A 21015-nucleotide genomic window follows, 5' to 3' on the forward strand; every position below is an offset into this window, starting at 1 on the left:
GAACCAGCGTCTTTCTAAAGTCCTTAGCAGTGGCAGCTCCCTCTACCAGACACACACTTCTCCTATCACCACACTAGTTCTTTCTCTCTCTTTTTTGAGGAATTGGTTCAATTATTATCTTGTTTGCAGGCCTTACCTGAACACTCAGTACAAAATAATACCTACTCCCCTCTCATTTATACCTGGTTCTTTTCATAGTATCTGTCATCTCCTGTTATATTATATTTTACACTTATTTGAATATCATCTTTAACCACCCTTGGAATGTGGGAGTTTTGTTTATGAACACTGTTCCTTATATGTGCTCAGAGCATTGTTGGTTCTCAATAAGTATTTCTGAAATGCATGAAAGGAGTTTTCATTAAAACTGTAAATTAAGAAGCCTTTGGAATTTGTTGAGAATGGGACAAAAATTTCTAGTCAGAGGTGAAATGAGGTATACACTCAAGGAGGATTTATCTCCATATAACAAAGTTATGACCAACCTAGATAGCATATTTAAAAGCAGAGACATTACTTTGCCAACAAAGGTCCGTCAAGGCTATGGTTTTTCCAGTAGTCATGTATGGATGTGAGAGTTGGACTGTGAAGAAAGCTGAGCTCCGAAGAATTGATGCTTTTGAACTGTGGGGTTGGAGAAGACTCTTGAGAGTCCCTTGGACTGCAATGAGATCCAGTCAGTCAATTCTAAAGGACATCAGCCCTGGGTGTTCTTGGAAGGATTGATGCTAAAGCTGAGACTTCAATACTTTGGCCACCTCATGCGAAGAGTTGACTCATTGGAAAAGACTCGGATGCTGGGAGGGATTGGAGGCAGGAGGCAAAGGTGATGACAGAGGGTGAGATGGCTGGATGGCATCACCGATTCAATGGACATGAGTTTGAGTGAAATTTGGGAGATGGTGACGGACAGGGAGGCCTGGTGTGCTGCAATTCATGGGGTTGCAAAGAGTCGGACATGACTGAGCAACTGAACAGAAACAAACATATTAACATCAATTCCTTGACAGCAAAGAGAAATTAAAATAGTTCAGCTATGTGAGTTAGGCTGGTTTGTGTGAAAACTACTCATGTTATTTCTTTTTTCCCTCCAATAGTCACCTCCACCACATGGAATCAGGAAATGGTACACAAAGCTCGAATTTTCTTCTTCTGGGACTTTCAGGGGAATCAGAACTGCAGCCCCTCATATTTGGGCTTTTCCTCTCCATGTACCTGATCACTGTGTTTGGAAACCTGCTCATTATCTTGGCTGTCAGCTCAGACTCCCACCTCCACACCCCCATGTACTTCTTCCTCTCCAACCTGTCCTTTGTAGACATCTGTTTCACCTCAACAACCATCCCGAAGATGCTGTGGAACATCCAGACACAGAGCCAAGTTATCACCTATGAAGGCTGTATCACCCAGATGTATTTTTACATTCTCTTTGCAGGATTAGATGTCTTTCTCCTGACGGTGATGGCTTATGACCGGTATGTGGCCATCTGTCATCCCCTGCACTATGTGGTCATCATGAGCCCCCAGCTCTGTGGACTGCTGGTTCTGATATCCTGGATAGTGAGTGTTATGTATTCCTTGTTGCACAGCTTAATGGTGCTGAGACTGTCCTTTTGTACAGACTTGGAAATCCCTCACTTTTTTTGTGAAATAAAAGAGCTGGTCCAACTTGCCTATTCTGACACCTTTCTCAATAACATGATGATGCAATTTGGAGCTGGACTCCTGGGTAGTGGTACCCTGACTGGTATCCTTTACTCTTATTCCAAGATAGTGTCCTCTCTATATAGAATCTCTTCAGCTCAGGGGAGGTGTAAAGCATTTTCCACCTGTGCATCTCACCTCTCAGTGGTCTCTTTATTTTATTGTACAAGTTTAGGAGTGTACCTTAGCTCTGCTGCTACCCACAGCTCACTGTCAAGTGCTGCAGCCTCAGTGATGTACACAGTGCTCACACCCATGCTGAACCCCTTCATCTACAGTCTAAGAAATAAAGACATAAAGAAGGCTCTGAAAAGATTTTTTGGGATGGAAACTATATCAAGGTCATTTGTCCTTGGGCTAAAGAAATGCACATGATAGAAGGGTTTAAGCCTCAGGGCCACATATTATGCTTCTTTGATCAAATTGTGAAAATGGCACTTGCTCCTTCAACTTATTGTCTTCTATTTCCATTTCTTTGATTTCAACTTCTCTATACAATTTCAGCAATTTGCTTCATTAACTTTTCTGTTCTGTCATCTATGACATCTATGTCATCTTTATCCTTTGTCATTTTTATACTCTCCCAAATTGATTCATGTCCTTAAGTGAAATATATGGAAATGCCCTTATATCTCATAAGACTGGGTGCATCTCCTAAGAATGATTTCTTTGTGAAATGTTATATACAGATCAAGTTTATTTCATTTTACTGAGTGAATAATCCTGAGTTCTGTTACCTTTTAGAAAAGAAAAACTACCTTGACTACTGAATCCATCCAATGACATAATTTCATAAGAGTGTTAAGTATGAAACCTCAATTTATTACTTTCTGTTCATTATTCCTTTTGCACATCACTACCATAATTTCTCTTCCTCAAATTGTAGACTTTAACATATAGTGTGTTTCACAACAAGGCATTCCATTTTATTCTTGATAGGATCTTGTTCTTTATTTAGCTCAGTGTGCATATTGGTTACCAGTGTGTGCTCAGTTGCTCCGTCGTGTCTGACTTTTTGCGACCCCATGGACTGTAGCCCACCAAACTCTGTGGGATTTTTCAGGCAACAATACTGGAGTGGGTTACCATTTTCTACTCCAAGGGATCTTCTCTACCTAGAGATCCAACCAGCATTTCCTCCATCTCCTGCATTGCAGACAGATTCTTTACCTGCTGAGCCACCATTATCAGAGTCACTGGAAAACCTGATCATCAATGCATGTCTCCACTGGTAGTCTAGGTGAAACACCAATTTCAAAAACGAGTTTGATGTAATAAAGTCTAGAGTCTAAGATGACCCTAACTAAAATGAAGCACATATTTATACCAGATTTTAACTATGCAAATTATTTTTTCTGGTGTACAATTTACTTACTGATGTATGTAAGATCAGTGTCCATATATAAAGGTGTTTATCATTGGCATGAAGTATTGTTTGGTGTAATTATATTTTATTTTGAATCATCTTTCTTCTTCTACTTGAAAAACTTACATTTTTGCCTATGAATATGATTCCTTTCATTGTTCTAAATGAAATATCTTCTCCATCTAAGTTTCATCATGACCACTAAAAGATGTTGAATGAGCAATATAAACATATATATCTCTTTCCAAGTACAGCTCACTAGGGAGCTTAAATTCCTCCTGGTCCTGTGATTCAGAGTCACAGAGTTTTGAACAAACAGGCATATCCTTTTAACCTGGCATAGTTACCTATATGAAAACCTGGATGGATTCAGTTTTTAATACAGTTATATGAAATAGACTTGAATAACTGAGTAATTATAAATGCTATTCAAGTATCAGAGCAAATGTCTACAATGAGAAGTCATATATTATTATAATTTCACTCAGCTGTTCACTTGGATTATTTTATCAGTTTGTTGCTGCATAACAAGTTGTCCTAAAAGGAAATGGTTTAACATAATGTCTTTAGTCTCAAATAGAAATACACAATAAGGATTTAATCTGAGTTCTGATAGTCTCTTCTTCATGAGTCTACTGTCAGCTGTCAGACTCTATTCTGTGTTTTCAAGTTACCTCCATGACAGTGTGTGCAGTTGTAGTGCTATTGTGTTTTGAGCCACTTTATATCAATTTCTTCTTTTGATATAGGTAGGTTAGTCTTTAGTTTAAAAGAAAAAAACTGAGTTTATCAAATAGTTATTTCTTTATATTATTTTCACTGTTCCTATATCCATATATGACACTTTGTTCTAATCCTTGATTAAAGCGATACCTCTCAATTTCAGGTGTGACTCAACTGCATGGACTTTACTTATTACTCTGAACAATGCAAAACTCAAAATTTGAAATTCTAGCTAAGTCATTAAAGAGTAATTACATACAATAAACTGCCAATTTTTAAGGTATACAATTTTCTGAATTTCATAAATTAGCAGTACACACTACATGGTTCATTTTTTGATAGTCTAAAAGGTGCAGAGCAAGTTTCAATTTCTTTGAAATGTTATTGTTAATACTGTAATTGACCTGAATCTCAGTTTTATTTATTTATGATGAATATATAAGATAACACCCTATGGATGTTGTGAAAATGAATGAAATGTATAGAAATGCTTTGTAGAGTCCACAAACCATGTTCAAGGTTAGGAGTACAAGTATGTATACATGTGCCCACATCTGTATATACCTTTCTCTGAAATAAATATGCTCACACATATATGTACATGCCTACAGTCTCATTTGTAATTCCATCCCAAGTTGAAAGAAACCTTGAGAGCAAGTTAGAGGGATGGAAGTGAAAAGAACAGACGCTTGAAATAACAGAAAATAGAAGAATTTAGAAATTTTGACAAAAAGTTTTTAAACAGAATATGTGCCTTTAATATTAGTAATGATTTACTTTTCTCATCTTAAATCGTCAAAGACCTCAAAGTTAGAACCACATTTATATTTAGGCAATGAAAAGTTCCCTATGGGAGCTAATGAGAATATCTCAAAAAGGACTCAATTTTCTCTTTCTGTTTGTGTATAATTTCAACACAAAATACCTCTAGCTAAGGGTAGCTCACTGATTGAACTGAAAGGTTTAAACTCAACTCCAAGAACAACATCTGTATTAAATTGTTCTTGCTCCTACAAGAGACTCAGGTTCCATTCCTGGTTTGGGAAGACACCCTGTAGAAGGCCATGGCAACCCACTTCAGTATTCTTCCCTGGAGAATCCCATGGACAGAGTAGCCTGGTGGGCTATAGTCAATAGGGTTGCAAGGAGTCAGACATGACCCAAGCAACTTACCATGCATGCATGCTCTTGTAACAAATTACCATAGTAGTGATTTAAATTGGAGAAGGAAATGGCAGCCCACTCCAGTGTTCTTGCCTGGAGAATCCCAGGGACGGCAGAGCCTGGTGGGCTGCCATCTATGGGGTCACACAGAGTTGCACATGACTAAAGCGACTTAGCAGCAGCAGCAGCAGTGACTTAAAACAAATACCTGTCTTACAATTAGCACACTAGTGGCTTAAAACATGTATGTATCTTAAACTTCTTCAGAAGTCTGAAGTCTCATTGAACTATAATTATGATGTCTGTAGGACTGTGATCCTCCTGGACACTCCAGAGGACAATGCGCTCCCTTTGTTGTTTTACTTCTAGTGGCCACCAGCATTTCTTGGTTCATGGTCTTTCCTCAATCTTCAAACCTAGGTGCAGAGCACTTGAAAATATTTTACACTAATTCTCTTTCCTTTCTCTTCCACATTTAGAGGAACACTGTGATTATATTATTCTAAGCTGAATATCTATGCTAATCTGATATAAAGATCGATGATTATGCACTTCATTCCATCTGCTAATGTAATCTCAGACTTCCCTGGTAGCTCAGCTGGTAAAGAATCTGCCTGCAATGCAGGAGATCCTGGTTCAATTCCTGGGAGGTGAAGATCCCCTAGAGAATGGATAGGTTACTCACTCCAGTATTTCCCTTGCTGAGATAGGATATTCAAAAGGTCTTGAGAATAGAGTGTGGTCATCTTTTGAGTATCTTATTCTGCCTACTAAATGGTCTTTTCTCAGATATATATCATTTGATGTCACTTAAAATTTCTTTAAAAAATAATTTTAGTTGGAAGATAATTGCTGTACAATATTGTGATGGTTTTTGCCATACATAAACATGAATCAGCCATAGGTATACATGTGTCTCCCCCATCCAGAACACTCCCCCCACTTCCCTCTCCACTCTATCCCTCTGGGTTGTCCCAGAGCCCTGGCTTTGGGTGACTTGCTTCATGAATCGACTTTGCACTGGTCATCAATTTTACAGACTGGCGAATTAAGCGCAGGCGGCTGCAACCGGCACACTAAGCGTGGCCGAGAGGAGCTACCCCACGTTCGAGGTTAGGGGCAGAAGCGGGGAGGACCTCATGCCCGAATGGCGGCAGCCAAGCGGAGTTACCCCACGTCCTAGGTCAGGGGCAGCAGGCGAGAGTGCAAGGCTGAGACGGTGCAGTAACAGCCCAGAGGAGCCACCCTGCGTCAGAGATCAGGGGCGGCGGCCGGGAGGAGCCACCCCACACCTGAGGCCAGGGGCAGTGGCCGGGAGCAGCAACCTCACGTTGAAGGTCAGAAAGGGCGGCAGTGAGGCGACACCCTTCATCCAAGGTAAGGAGCAGCAGCTGCGCTTTGCTGGAGCAGCCCTGAAGAGATACCCCATGCCCAAGGTAAGAGAAACCCAAGTAAGATGGTAGGTGTTGCAAGAGGGTATCAGAGGGCAGACACACTGAAACCATACAGAAATCTAGTCAATCTAATCACACTAGGACCACAGCCTTGTCTAACTCAATGAAACTAAGCTATGCACATGGGGCAACCCAAGACGGGCGGGTCATGGTGGAGAGGTCTGACAGAATGTGGTCCACTGGAGAAGGGAATGGCAAACCACTTCAGTATTCTTGCCTTGAGAACCTCATGAACAGTATGAAAAGGCAAAATGATAGGATACTGAAAGAGGAACTCCCCAGGTCAGTAGGTGCCCAATATGCTACTGGAGATCAGTGGAGAAATAACTCTAGAAAGAATGAAGGGATGGAGCCAAAGCAAAAACAATACCCAGCTGTGGATGTGACTGGTGATAGAAGCAAGGTCTAAGGCTGTAAAGAGCAATATTGCATAGGAACCTGGAGTGTCAGGTCCATGAATCAAGGCAAATTGGAAGTGGTCAAACAGGAGATGGCAAGAGTGAACATCAACATTCTAGGAATCAGTGAACTAAAATGAACTGGAATGGGTGAATTTAACTCAGATGACCATTATATCTACTACTGCGGGCAGGAATCCCCTAGAAGAAATGGAGTAGCCATCATGGTCAACAAAAGAGTCCGAAATGCAGTACTTGGATGCAATCTCAAAAATGACAGAATGATCTCTGTTTGTTTCTAATGCAAACCATTCAATATCACGGTAATCCAAGTCTATGCCCCAACCAGTAATGCTGAAGAAGCTGAAGTTGAATGATTCTATGAAGACCTACAAGACCTTTTAGAACTAACACTCAAAAAAGATTTCCTTTTCATTATAGGGGACTGGAATGCAAAAGTAGGAAGTCAAGAAACACCTGGAGTAACAGACAAATTTGGCCTTGGAATGCAGATGAAGCAGGGCAAAGACTAATAGAGTTTTGCCAAGAAAATGCACTGGTCACAGCAAGCACCCACTTTCAACAACACAGGAGAAGACTACACATGGACATCACCAGATGGTCAACACCGAAATCAGATTGATTATATTCTTTGTAGCTAAAGATGGAGAAACTCTATACAGTCAGCAAAAACAAGACCAGGAGCTGACTGTGGCTCAGATCATGAACTCCTTATTGCCAAATTCAGACTTAAATTGAAGAAAGTAGGGAAAACCACTAGACCATACAGGTATGACCTAAATCAAATCCCTTATGATTATACAGTGGAAGTAAGAAATAGATTTAAGGGCCTAGATCTGATAGATAGAGTGCCTGATGAACTATGGAATGAGGTTCGTGACATTGTACAGGAGACAGGGATCAAGACTATCCCAATGGAAAAGAAATGCAAAAAAGCAAAATGGCTGTCTGGGGAGGCCTTACAAATAGCTGCGAAAAGAAGAGAGGTGAAAAGCAAAGGAGAAAGGGAAAGATATAAGCATCTGAATGCAGAGTTCCAAAGAATAGCAAGAAGAGATAAGAAAACCTTCTTCAGGGATCAATGCAAAGAAATAGAGGAAAACAACAGAATGGGAAAGACTAGAGATCTCTTCAAGAAAATTAGAGATACCAAGGGAACATTTCATGCAAAGATGGGCTCAATAAAGGACAGAAATGGTATGGACCTAACAGAAGCAGAAGATATTAAGAAGAGATGGCAAGAATACAGAGAAGAATTGTACAAAAAAGATCTTCATGACCTGGATAATAAAGATGGTGTGATCTCTCATCTAGAGCCAGACATCCTGGAATGTGAAGTCAAGTGGGCTTTAGAAAGCATCACTAGGAACAAAGCTAGTGGAGGTGATGGCATTCCAGCTGAGCTACTTCAAATCCTGAAAGATGATGCTGTGAAAGTGCTGCACTCAATATGCCAGCAAATTTGGAAAACTCAGCAGTGGCCACAAGACTGGAAAAGGTCACTTTTCATTCCAATCCCAAAGAAAGGCAATGCCAAAGAATGCTCAAACTATTGCACAATTGCACTCATCTCACGTGCTAGTAGGTAGTGCTCAAAATTCTTCAAGCCAGGCTTCAGCAATATGTGAACCATGAACTTCCGATGTTCAAGCTGGTTTTAGAAAAGACAGAGGAACCAGAGATCAAATTGCCAACATCCGCTAGATTATGGGAAAAGCAAGAGAGTTCCAGGAAAACATCTATTTCTGCTTTATTAACTATGCCAAAGCCTTTGACTGTGTGGATCACAATAAACTGTGGAAAATTCTGAGGGAGATGGGAATACCAGACCACCTGACCTGCCTCTTGGGAAATCTGTATGCAGGTCAGGAAGCAACAGTTACAACTGGACATGGAACAACAGATTGGTTCCAAATAGGGAGAGGAGTACGTCAAGGCTGTATATTGTCAGCCTGCTTATTTAACTTCTATGCAGAGTACATCATGAGAAATGCTAGACTGGAAGAAACACAAGCTGGAATCAAGATTGCTGGGAGAAATGCCAGTAACCTCAGATATGCAGATGACACCACCTTTATGGCAGAAACTGAAGAGGAACTAAAAAGCCTCTTGATGAAAGTGAAAGAGGAGTGCGAGGAAGTTGGCTTAAAGGTCAACATTGAGAAAACGAAGATCATGGCATCCAGTCCCATCACTTCATGGGAAATAGATGGGGAAACAGTGGAAGCCGTGTCAGACTTTATTTTTCTGGGTTCCAAAATCACTGCAGATGGTGACTGCAGCCATGAAATTATAAGAAGCTTACTCCTTGGAAGGAAAGTTATGACCAATCTAGATAGCATATTCAAAAGCAGAGACATTACTTTGCCGACTAACGGCCGTCTAGTCAAGGCTATGTTTTTCTTGTAGTCATGTATGGATGTGAGAGTTGGACTGTGAAGAAGGCTGAGTGCCGAAGAATTGATGTGTTTGAACTGTGGTGTTGGAGAAGACTCGAGAGTCCCTTGGACTGCAAGGAGATCCAACCAGTCCATTCTGAAGGAGATCAGCCCTGGGATTTCTTTGGAAGGAATGATGCTAAAGCTGAAACTCCTGTACTTTGACCACCTCATGCGAAGAGTTGACTCATTGGAAAAGACTCTGATGCTGGGAGGGATTGGGGGCAGGAGGAGAAGGGGACGACAGAGGATGAGATGGCTGGATGGCATCACTGACTCGATGGATGTGAGTCTGAGTGAACTCCGGGAGTTGGAGATGGACCAGAAGGCCTGGCGTGCTGTGATTCATGGGGTCGCAGAGTCGGACACGACTGATCGACTGAACTGAACTGAATTGAACTGAATGTACATATTTCAATGGTAGTCTCTCAGAGAATCCCACTCTTGCCTTTGAGAGGGCAACAGGCAGGAAGGCCAGGGGTCTCCAAATGGTGGAAATAGGCTACAAGTGTGAAACATTTTTTCTCTCTCCCTTATGTGGCAGGATGAAACAAACGAAGTGTCAGATTTTTTTCTCTTAAAATTCTGTGTTGCCGTGATGACACCTAGTTCCACCTGAACTTAATTTTTCTCAAACCTTGAGCTAACCAATGCCTTTTTCTTATGGAAATGTTTTTCTTAAGCCAAGTTAGTGAAGCTATGTATTTGTTTTGGAATTTGCCTTTCTTCAAGATGGTTCCACCTAAAGACTAACTTTTTTCCTTTTCTGAAACCTTGGGCTGATAATAGCTCAACAAACCAGTGTTTATATTTATTCTTTTATTGCTGGAGGATGACACGCTTGTTACCATCCTATCACAAAAATGCATATTGTGGGAGAGGGGCCTGGTGAAACTCCAGCAGCATTGAGATGTCTCTCTTATCTGATTAATAGCTTTCAATCAGACATAAAACAGCTTGCTAAAACTAGCGGGGCAGGGAGAGGGGGCACTCTCCATCCCCCTTCAGATGTTCTGATGTCTAGGTCAGAAGCTTTCTCTGTCCCTTTTTATAATTTAATAAAACTCTGCTATACTAAAGCTCTTGGGTGATCAAGCTTGGTCCCCGGTCCTGAAATTAAATCTTCAGAGATCATGAATCCAACACCGTTCATCATAAGCTGTTACCTTCTCCCACTAAAAGAATCAAACAGAATTTACCACTGCTTACAAAGTGAGTGAAATGTATCGTTCAAAATTACATACATGGAAGATTCTTGATGAAGACCTAAAACTGTTTACACCTGAATCTAACAGAATCGTTTTCTTGGCATACCCCGACAAGGACCTGCAGCATTAAGAACATGTAGGATATTGTTAGAAATGCAGAACACCTGGTAGCTTGAATCAGACCTGTTGAATCATAATTTGCATTTGGACTATAGGTCTCGGTAATTTTTAAGAATAATCACAGGGATGATCCAGAGGGATGGTATGGGGTGGGAAGTGGGAGGGGGGTTCATGTTTGGGAGCTCATGTACACCCGTGGCGGATTCATGTCAATGTATGCCAAAACCAACACAGTATTGTAAAGTAAAATAAAGCAAAAATAACAATTAAAAAAAAGAATAATCAATTTAGAAAAGTGCTAGACTAGAATAAATTTTAAACATTTTCACTGATGGTATTTGAGGTAGTATAATTATAAGTATTGGGTACTGTCCTATGCATTACATGTGTAGGATCCCTTAGGCCCTAAACAATATCACCAGCTGCAAAGTCATCTCTGATTGAGAATCACTGCTACAGAATTTGTGCACTAAAAGCATTCTGACAAGACTCCCAATCAAGACTCCATCCCTTTCTTGGTTTATAGCTTTGGGCAGAACATTAAACCCCTCTGTGTGTCATTTCTATCATGGAGAATGAAGTATTAATATATAAGAAGACTACATCACACCACAGAAAAAGAAAGAAAGAAAGAAAGAGAAGTCGCTCAGTCGTGTCCGACTCTTTGCAACCCTGTGGGCTGTAGCCCACCAGGCTCCTCTGTCCATGGAATTTTCCAGGTATGAACCTATGTTAAAATTAAAGCAGACAGTCCCTATGATGTGCTAAGTTAGGCTACAGTGCACAAAAATATCTAAATTTGTCCCATAATTAAAAACATTCATAATGAAGTACTAAAGGACAGCTCGTAACTTCTGATATAAACATAAATATCCTAATTGAGTTGGCCAAAATGTCGGGGAGCCAAGGAGTGTAATTCCCAAGGTTTTATATTAAGGGACAAAGTTATACTAATAAAATATATTTTTAGAAATATCAGGAGTTATGTACTCACCATTAGTGAAAACTTGGAAGATCTGAGGGACTTAATCAAGTGAGAATTCTTAACCTAGACTTTGACGAAACTTTAGCTTGGACTGGGATAAATTGCAGGGATGGTTTAGACCTGTGGACACGGGAGAATTAAGGGGGAAGGAGTAATAAAAACAGAATTCACCTGCCTTGTAAACTGGTCTCTTAGGAACAAAGAATGAAATGGAAAATTTTCCTTTCTGTCCAGACCCCTGTCCCCCAGGGAAATCAGGTACAGAGTATGGGTGTTACAGCAGAAAGATGCCTAATGAGAAGACAGGTGAGCAATAAAATCTCTCTGCTATGGGCCCCTCAGCCTGAGAAATCTTGGATGCCACAGAACATGTTTCCTTTTGAAAGATTGTTGCTGAGCCACAAAAGACGCCAGGATTCTTGGCCTCCAGAGGAGAAGAATTCAATCCAGGGCCAGAGATGAGACTTGATCACTCAGAGCTTTTGTGTAATAAAGTTTTATTAAAATATAAAAGAGACAGAGAAAGCTTTTGACATAGACATCAGAAGGGGGCAGAAAGAGTGCCCCCTTGCTAGTGTTAGCAATGGGGTTATATACTTTTTATTTAGTTATTACAGTGAATCAAAAGAATGTCTAGAGGTTGTAAAGACCTTACTAGACCCACTCCCATAATCTACATTTTAAGATAACAGGATTAGTCAGAAGACTTTTTCCAGAAACTGTCCTCAAGCAGGATCAGAGAAGGCAATGGCAACCTACTCCGGTACTCTCGCCTGGAAAATCCCATGGACAGAAGAGCCTGGTAGGCTGCAGTCCATGGGATCACAAAGAGTCGGACACTTACTGAGCGACTTCACTTTCACTTTTCACTTTTATGCATTGGAGAAGGAAATGGCAACTCGCTCCAGTGTTCTTGCCTGGAGAATCCCAGGGATGGGGGAGCCTGGTGGGCTGCCATCTATGGGGTCGCACAGAGTCGACAAGACTGAAGTGACTTAGCAGCAGCAGTCCTCAAGCAGGATACATTATTGTTATATAGTCCTAAGGAATGTAGAGGGAAAAAAACTTTGTCCTTTCTTTCTCTTTGAGAATTCCAAACCCTTCTCTCCTTGGGGACCCCTGGACTTATCAACCTGCCTAGGAATTGACTCTCTCACTTTGAAAATCTGAGTCTGACTGACTGGGAAACCAGTCCTTCACTCCCTGCAGCTGTCTTGTGGGGACAGAGCTTCAGTCTCTATTATCAACCCTCCAGGAGGCATTTGAACTTCCACACAAAGACCTTTCTTTCAGTTCCCATCTAGGTGAGTCTGAGAGCCCAGCAGACACTGTGGGAGAGAAATAGAATGCAAACCTTGAACATGTATCTGAAGTCACCTGTGATTCAGCCCAGCCTAGCAAAGATACCAGAGATTAGTGTGACAGTTTGCTACCATGATTATTGTGTGTACATGTTCAGTCATCAGTCATGTGTGACTCTTTGCAATCCCAAGGACTGTAGCCTGCTAGGCTCCTCTGTCCATGGAATTTTTCAGGCAAGAATACTGGAGTGGATTGCCATTTCCTACTTTAGGGGATCTTCCCAACCCAGGGATTGAACCCAAGTCTCTTGCATCTCCTTCATTGGCAGGTGGATTATTTATCACTAGCACCACTTGGGAAGCCATAATTCCTAAAAAAATGTATCTACTTAGGACTAAAAGAGGAGCAAGGGTTTCACAGGCGTCACTATTGGCAAATAACCTGCTTGTCAATGCAGGAGACATAAGACACATGGGTTTGATCCCTGAGTCAGGAAGATCCCTTGGAGGAGGGCATGCAACCCACCTCAGGATTCTTGCCTGGAGAATCCCATGGACAGAGGAGCCTGATGGGCTACTGTTCTTAGGGTCAACAGAGTCAGATATGACTGAGTGACTGAGCAGGCATGAGAAAGAGAAGCAAACCTTGACCTCAGTAAGGTAAGGCTCAGCGTTGCCATTTAAATGTTAAAAATGGAAGCCCAAGTAAAAGAGAGAATGAGAGGCATAAAGTGTTTCCAGTAAAATTTGAACATAAGCCTTATGACATGCTAAGTAACAAGAGTAGAGAAATGGGTTATTAGATGTTGACAGATGTACCGTGAAGTAAGGATTTTTTTAAGATGGATCATATTTGACTGGGTCTATATTAATGAGTAAGATCTGGACCAAGGGCTTCACGAAAATACATCCTTTCAAACATATGTATACAATGGCTGATTCATGTTGATGTAGGGTAGAAGCCAATATAATAGTGTAAAGCAATTATTCTCCAATTAAAATAAATGAATTTAAAAAAATTCTTGAAAGATAGTGACTTCTCTTTGCTGGAATGCTTAGTCACCCAGTCCTGTCTGACTCTTTGTAACCCCATGGACTGTATCCTGCCATCTCCTCTTGTCCATGGGATTCTCCAGGCAAGAATACTGGAGTGGTCTCCCATTTCCTCCTCCACGGGACAATTCCTACCCAGGGATCAAAGCGACATATCCTGTCTCCTGTATTGCATGCAGCTTCTCTACCCACTGGGCAATGGGAAAGCCCTTTGCTGGATAGTTATATATGCTTACATATATATAAAAGGTTGGACACAACTGAGTGACTGAGTGCATGCGTGCACACACACACACACACACACATATACATATATAATATATATGTATCTGTGTGTTACACAATTACTCTGTTAATCAAAAATTGTCAGTGAGAACCCTCTGTATGCTGCAGTTGGAGTGCTTTTATTACTGTCTTTGCTCACATTTTTCAAAATGAATTGGAGGTTTTATTTTCTTTCCACAAAATGCTTGCCATTTAATTATTTTATGTATGTATAGATATATTTGTGAGAGTGTTTGATAGTTTGTAAAATGTATGTGGTCAGTCAGTCATATGGTGTTCTCTCCATTGTTTTTACATTTTTATTACTTGAAATAATTGAGCTGTCACTGCAATATTCTTCATTTGACAATACTTGTTTAAAAAAAAATGACAGAGAATGTTTTCCTGCATAAATTTTTGTGCTAATTAATCACCTATTATGAGCTTCCTAGGTGAAGATAGTGGTAAAGAACACGCTGCTAGTACAGGAGAGGTGAGAGACACAGGTTGGATCCCAGGGACTGGAAGATCCCCTGGAGGAGGGCATGCAACCCACTCCCGTATTCATTCCTGGAGAATCCCATGGACAGAGGAGCCTAGTGAGCTGTGGTCCATAGGGTTACAAAGAGTCAGACACGACTGCAGCAACTTACCACACACACACACACACACACACACACACACACAAAACCACCTAGTAAACATATTTCTAACTTTTACTCTCTTCTTCCTTATTGTTCTTTTTAATCCGTTTTGGTTAAATGTATTTCTAAAAGTTGTATTACCTTTGGACACCATATAAAAATCATCTTTTTAAAACCATTTGATTAAACGTCACCTTTGTCTTTCATGAACATATTTGAATCCATGTATATTTAAGAAAAAAAATTTTAACTTGAATACACTTCCTCCTTGCATTTTAAAATATCTCCTCATATTCTTTTATTTCCAAGTCTTTGGCAGTTTAACATTGAATTAGTGGCTAATGTTGGTATCATTAAATTATTACTGTTCACATCTTTATGAAACTTATAGATACTCATTCAATCTTGTTACATTCAATTACTTTAAAGCCACTACCACATAACCTAGTTTTATTCCCAGTAACATTGTCCCATATATGCTTGGTTTCTTTTAAACTTTTCTTTCTACATGAGGTTCAGTTCAGTTCAGTCGCTCAGTCATGTCCCACTCTTTGCAACCCCATGAATCACAGCACGCCAGGCCTTCTTGTCCATCACCAACTCCCGGAGTTCACTCAGACTCACATCCATCGAGTCAGTGATGCCATCCAGCCATCTCATCCTCTGTCGTCCCCTTCTCCTCCTGCCCCCAATCCCTCCCAGCATCAGAGTCCTTTCCAATGAGTCAACTCTTTGCATGATGTGGCCAAAGTACTGATACCTAATTCATACAGTTTTGTACAAATGCATGAATAGAATCCTATGCACATCACAGATATGCTTGATGATTCAGTGCAGTGTTTTTTTTTTTTTTTCCTACTTGTGTTGCCTTTTCCTTGTTGGTCAATAATGTCCCAGGACTTTCTACCAGTCAACTAGTATTCAATGTAATATGGGTTCATTATTTCAATAGCTGTTTAGTATTTCATAAGGTGCTGTGCTACTCACACTGCAGATGGTCTTTCCTAATATTTCTCTTTGAGTTGCTATTATATCATTCCTGCAAAAATATTTGAGATTGTTAAAGTTAACCTGTTCTAAGCAGGAGCAACTTTGTTTCCTCAGAAATACTGAAAAATGCTTGTAGAAATATCTGTCTGTTATTCCAGGAACTGTGGGTGGAGATCAGGGATGCTCTAGACATCCTACAAGGCACAGGACAGACCCTACCACAGAAAACAACCTGCCTGAGAATGTCAATAGTGCTGAGACTGAGAAGCCTTCAGTTAAAGAACTGGATTTTTAATATCTATACCATTGTTCAGATGGTTTTCCTAACAGGGTAACATTTTAAATTTCTGTCTGCAAACAGATAATGCACCTTTGATACCTGTTTCAAAGTACCACTATAAACTGTGTGACAACTCTAAATAATTTCCCAGACCAATGTTTGTGAAAAAGTGTTCTTTTCTTAACTGTTACTGAGTTTGATAAAAAATTAATACCTTGAATTGTCATTTTAATGTGTCTATTTTTATTATTATATGCCCGCATAATATATGCCTCTTAATCTACCGTTATCAACTTTTGAAATAATTTTTTAAAATAGTTGTTTCCATTGTGTATATGTACCACAGCTTTCTTATCCATTCATCTGCTGATGGACCAAAAAAAAAAAAAAAAAAAAGTCAGTTTAGTGGGGGAAAAAAAAAAAAGAATAGCTGTTTCTCAGTTGAACTTTTGGGGACTGTTTTGCCATTAAAATCATTTTGCTTGGTTAAATACATCTATCTTCTGTTGGGTTTCTTGCTTTAAGATAGTTTGGCACACTTGTGGATTTTATTGTGTAACTGTCCAGGTATTCACCAAAAAATGATTGGTTTTTATATTGCATAGATTACCCCTCTGATTTATTCTATAATCTAATCTTCCCAAATTGAAGTGCAATCTTATATGTATTTAATGAAACCTATAATAGAGACATAATTCTTGATTCATTCCATGTACAATAACCGAGAATCTAATATGTGCCATAATTTTCAGGAACATTATATATTATATTCATGTTTACACATTTCCCAATTTAATTACTAGTTCATCGGATATTATTAAATCATTACTATTTTAATATTGTTTGAGTTAGTGTGTGATGCTCCATTCAATGTTTTAAAAATACAGTTTCTTTGCAACTAATTTATTTATTTTTCCTTCAATTCTCTTTATTTTATTAAAATATGTTTCTGTATGCCTGAGTGCATGCTAAGTCACTTCAATCATGTCTGACTCTTTGCGACTCTATGGGCTGTAGCCCACCAGGCTCCTCTGTCCATGGGATTCTCCAGGCAAGAATCCTGGAGTGGGTTGCATGCCCTCCTCCAGGGGATCTTCCTGACCCAGGAACTGAACCTGTGTCTCGTGTCTCCTGCATTGGCAGGCAGGTACTTTACCACTAGCGCCACCTGGGAAGCCTGTGTTTCTATATAAGTGCACACGTATTCACATATCTTTCTGAAAATGACCAGAGCAGTTGAAGTCTCTGATGCTTAGGATTTTGCATTATCATGGTGAAGTAATAGTACAATGAAATAATTATTTATATAATATAATGTTTTTAGGCATGAATATTATGAAGAAAATTTTCAGGGCAAAAGGATGGATTGACACAGTGTCTGTAGAATTTACAGAGTATAGTTTGAAAAGCCCTTTGTGTGTTGAACAAAGGCCAGAAATAGCACTGGGGTATGCTCATCAGATTTATTTTAAAAAATAAAATAAAGTCCAAGAATAACAAACACAAGATGCCCCATAAGAAAACTGGGAAAGAGCTTGCCTCATTCCCTATAGGACAGTGAAAAACTGGTCAAATACATGGAAAAGATTCAGGAAAAATGTCTTCTACTGTTTTATATAAAACATGTTCAACTGTTACTGTTTTCATTTGTGTATTCATTTTTGTTGGTTTATTTACTTTGCCCATTTTTCTTTTGGGGTAGTCAGATATGTCAGGTTTCTTTCATTATAAAAGTATAACTGTTCTGTCAAGGTAAACATGTATTTTTCTTTTTGAAAATTATTTTTCCTGAGTGTCAAGCAGAGATAACCAGAATTGGAATGTTGCCAAACAAAGGAAATTCTACTTTATCACATAGTCTCAGGGGCCATTAGAGCTTGTTAAATCTTTTACCCTCTAATGTCTGTTTCATTTTCCTCTCCTCACTCTCCCCTGGCCTCTCTTTTGCACATACACACACACATACATACTTTTCCTATTTCTTTAAATACAGAGCAGAAAGTGATCATAAAAATGAACCCCAAGTTTATTGGTCTATAGGCACTCTATGAACTGGAATTTCTGGGTACTATTTATACATTTTGTAGGAGAAAGATGATCTGATCTGATCAGCTTGAGTTATAATGGTATATGGTGTGAGAAGGGTGGTTCTGGGTGTGAAATGTGTGGTAGGAACATAGCCCAGGAGGACATGGTGTGAGGAGGATGATGATGATGATGATGATGTGTGTGTGTGTGTGTGTGTGTGTGTGCGCGCGCGCATGAGCATGTGTGTGCTTATGCCTTGTGGAATGAGAGCAGTTCTTAAAGCAGAGGCACCTGAACTCATATATTAAGGTGCCCTATATCACAGAGCCCAGAACTCAGTCAGCAGAAGGTACTAAGGATGGAAGATGCTTTAATTCACAGGATGCTTTTGCAACTAAATTCATAAAGTGCAAGGAACAAGCATTTTCCTTAGGTCCTTTGTAGCAGCCATTCTCTCTCCAGGCACATATTTCTCTTGATATCATACTAGGTCCTTTTCTCCCTTCCATGAGCTTTCTGTTCAATTATCACCTTGTTTGCTGGCCTTACCTGAACACGCAGTACATGAAAATACCTCCTCAGTTCAGTTCAGTTCAGTTCAGTTCAGTCGCTCAGTCGTGTCCGACTCTTTGCGACCCATGAATCGCAGCACACCAGGCCTCCCTGTCCATCACCAGCTCCCGGAGTTCACTCAGACTCACGTCCATCAGGTCCGTGATGCCATCCAGCCATCTTATCCTCTGTCATCCCCTTCTCCTCCTGCCCCCAATCCCTCCCAGCATCAGAGTCTTTTCCAATGAGTCAACTCCTTGCATGAGGTGGCCAAAGTACAGGAGTTTCAGCTTTAGCATCATTCCTTCCAAAGAACACCCAGGGTTGATCTCCTTTAGAATGGACTGGTTGGATCTTCTTGCAGTTCAAGGGACTCTCGAGTCTTCTCCAACACCACAGTTCAAAAGCACCAATTCTCTGGTACTCAGCTTTCTTCACATATCTAGCTTTGTTTTCTTCATACCAACTGTAATCACTTGACATATTATATAATATTTTATTTGCACATCATCTTTCACCATCACTGGATTGTGAAAACTTTTTTTTTTTAGCATCATATACTTGTTACTTATATTTGTTTAGAGGGACTTCCCAGGTGGCTCAGTGGTAAAGAATCTGCCTAACAATGCAGAAGAGGCAGGTTAGATCCCTGGGTTGAGAAGATCATCTGGAGAAGGAAATGGCAACCCACTCCAGTATTCTTGCCTGGGAAATCCCTTGGACAGAGGAGCCTGGCCAGCTATAGTGCGGGGGTGGGGGGAGGCAGTCTCAAAAGTGTCAGACACAGCTTAGTGATTAAACAGAAATATATGTTTTGAACATGGTTGACACTCAATATATATTCTTCAAATATATGAAAGTATTTCTATTACAACTGTAGAATGCATATTTCTTTGGGAATATGCTGAGAGTGGGACAAAAATGCCTAAGTAGGGATGAAACAGAATTTTTCTAAACACAAGATATTAAAAATATTTTATTGACAGCAAAATAGAAATTTTACTATTTCATCTATGAGAGTTATGCCAATTTTTGTGAAACTTAGTCATGTTATTTTCATTTTTCTTGGTAGTCACCTCCACTGCATGGAACCAGATAATAATACACAATTTTCTAAATTTTTTCTTCTGGGATTCTCAGATGATCCAGAATTGCAGCCTCTCATCTTTGGGCTTTTCCTCTCCATGTACTTGATTGCTGTGTTTGGAAACCTGCTCATTATCCTGGTCACCATCTCTGACTCCAATATCCACATACCCACGTACTTCTTCCTCTCAAACCTGTCCTTTGTAGACATCTGCTTCACTTCCACCATCATCCCAAAGATGCTGCAGAATATTCAGACCCAGAGCAAAGTCATAATCTAAGAAGGCTGTATCATCCAGATGTATTTTTACATTCTCTTTGCAGAATTAGATGATATTCTCTTGACAGTGATGGCCTATGGTCGGTATGTGGCCATCTGCCACCCTTGCATTACACAGTCATCATGAACCTCCGGCTCTGTGGACTGCTGGTTCTGATATCCTGGGTGCTGACTGCCTTGTATTCCTTGCTACACAGCTTAATGGTGCTGTGACTGTCCTTCTATCCAATTGTGCAAATCCCCCACTTTTTCTGTGAACTCAGTCAGGTGGTGCAACTTGCCAGTTTTGACAACTTTCTTAATAACAGTGATGTATTTTGCAGCTGTCCTGATGTGTGGTGGTCCTTTTGCTGGTATCCTTTACTCTTACTCTAAAATAGTTTCCTGCATGTGTAAAATATAATCAGCTCAGGGGACGAATAAAGCATTTTCTGTGTGTCCCACTTCTTGGTTGTCTCCCCATTTTATTTTACAGCCTTAGGAGTGTTCCTTAGCTCTGGTGCTACCCACACCTCACATTCAAGTACAATTGCCTCGGTGATGTACACGTGTGGTCACACCCATGCTGAATCCTATCATCTACAGTCTGAGAAACCAAGATATAAAAGAGGCTCTAAAGAGAGTATATTTGATGCCTAGCATAAAAAAGACCAATTATATTAGTGCTTTGGATTGTATAACTCAAAGAATTAGAATCAGAAGTTGTTCTTTGATCATAGTGAAATAAAATTTGCTCCTTGCCCTTATTTCCTGAGATTTCCATTTTTCTTTTCTTCTTTGAATTCAGCATCTTTATACAATTTTAGGAACTCTCTTATTAAACTTTATCCTTAGTCTTATATATAGACATTAAAAATTTTTTCCTACTCCACCATTTTTCTACCTCTGGATCAAAAATGTTTGGAAATTCCATTTTTTTTGAAGGAATATCATAGATTTATGAAGAATTTATTAGG

The 21015-nt window shown here is 39.9% G+C and overlaps 1 protein-coding gene and 1 pseudogene across 1 annotated transcript; both read left to right on the forward strand.

The window, feature by feature from the left end:
- The first annotated feature begins 1110 nt into the window (after positions 1-1110).
- LOC138441682 (olfactory receptor 7A5-like) lies at positions 1111-2309 on the forward strand. The gene is made up of 2 exons (XM_069592779.1): positions 1111-2020; positions 2281-2309. Exons 1-2 carry the CDS (start codon positions 1111-1113, stop codon positions 2307-2309), a joined length of 939 nt encoding a protein of 312 aa, XP_069448880.1.
- Positions 2310-6096: 3787 nt separating this feature from the next.
- LOC138440644 (olfactory receptor 7A17-like) lies at positions 6097-20786 on the forward strand (annotated as a pseudogene).
- The last annotated feature ends 229 nt before the right edge of the window (positions 20787-21015 follow it).

Source organism: Ovis canadensis, chromosome 5, assembly GCF_042477335.2.
Source record: "Ovis canadensis isolate MfBH-ARS-UI-01 breed Bighorn chromosome 5, ARS-UI_OviCan_v2, whole genome shotgun sequence".
NCBI lineage: Eukaryota > Metazoa > Chordata > Mammalia > Artiodactyla > Bovidae > Ovis > Ovis canadensis.

Coding starts and splice junctions, on each gene's coding strand:
- LOC138441682 (XM_069592779.1), top strand. CDS start 1,111: ATGGAATCAGGAAATGGTACACAAAGCTCGAATTTTCTTCTTCTGGGA. Junction 2,021..2,280: donor AAAGAAGGCTCTGAAAAGAT/TTTTTGGGATGG, acceptor TTGTCATTTTTA/TACTCTCCCAAATTGATTCA.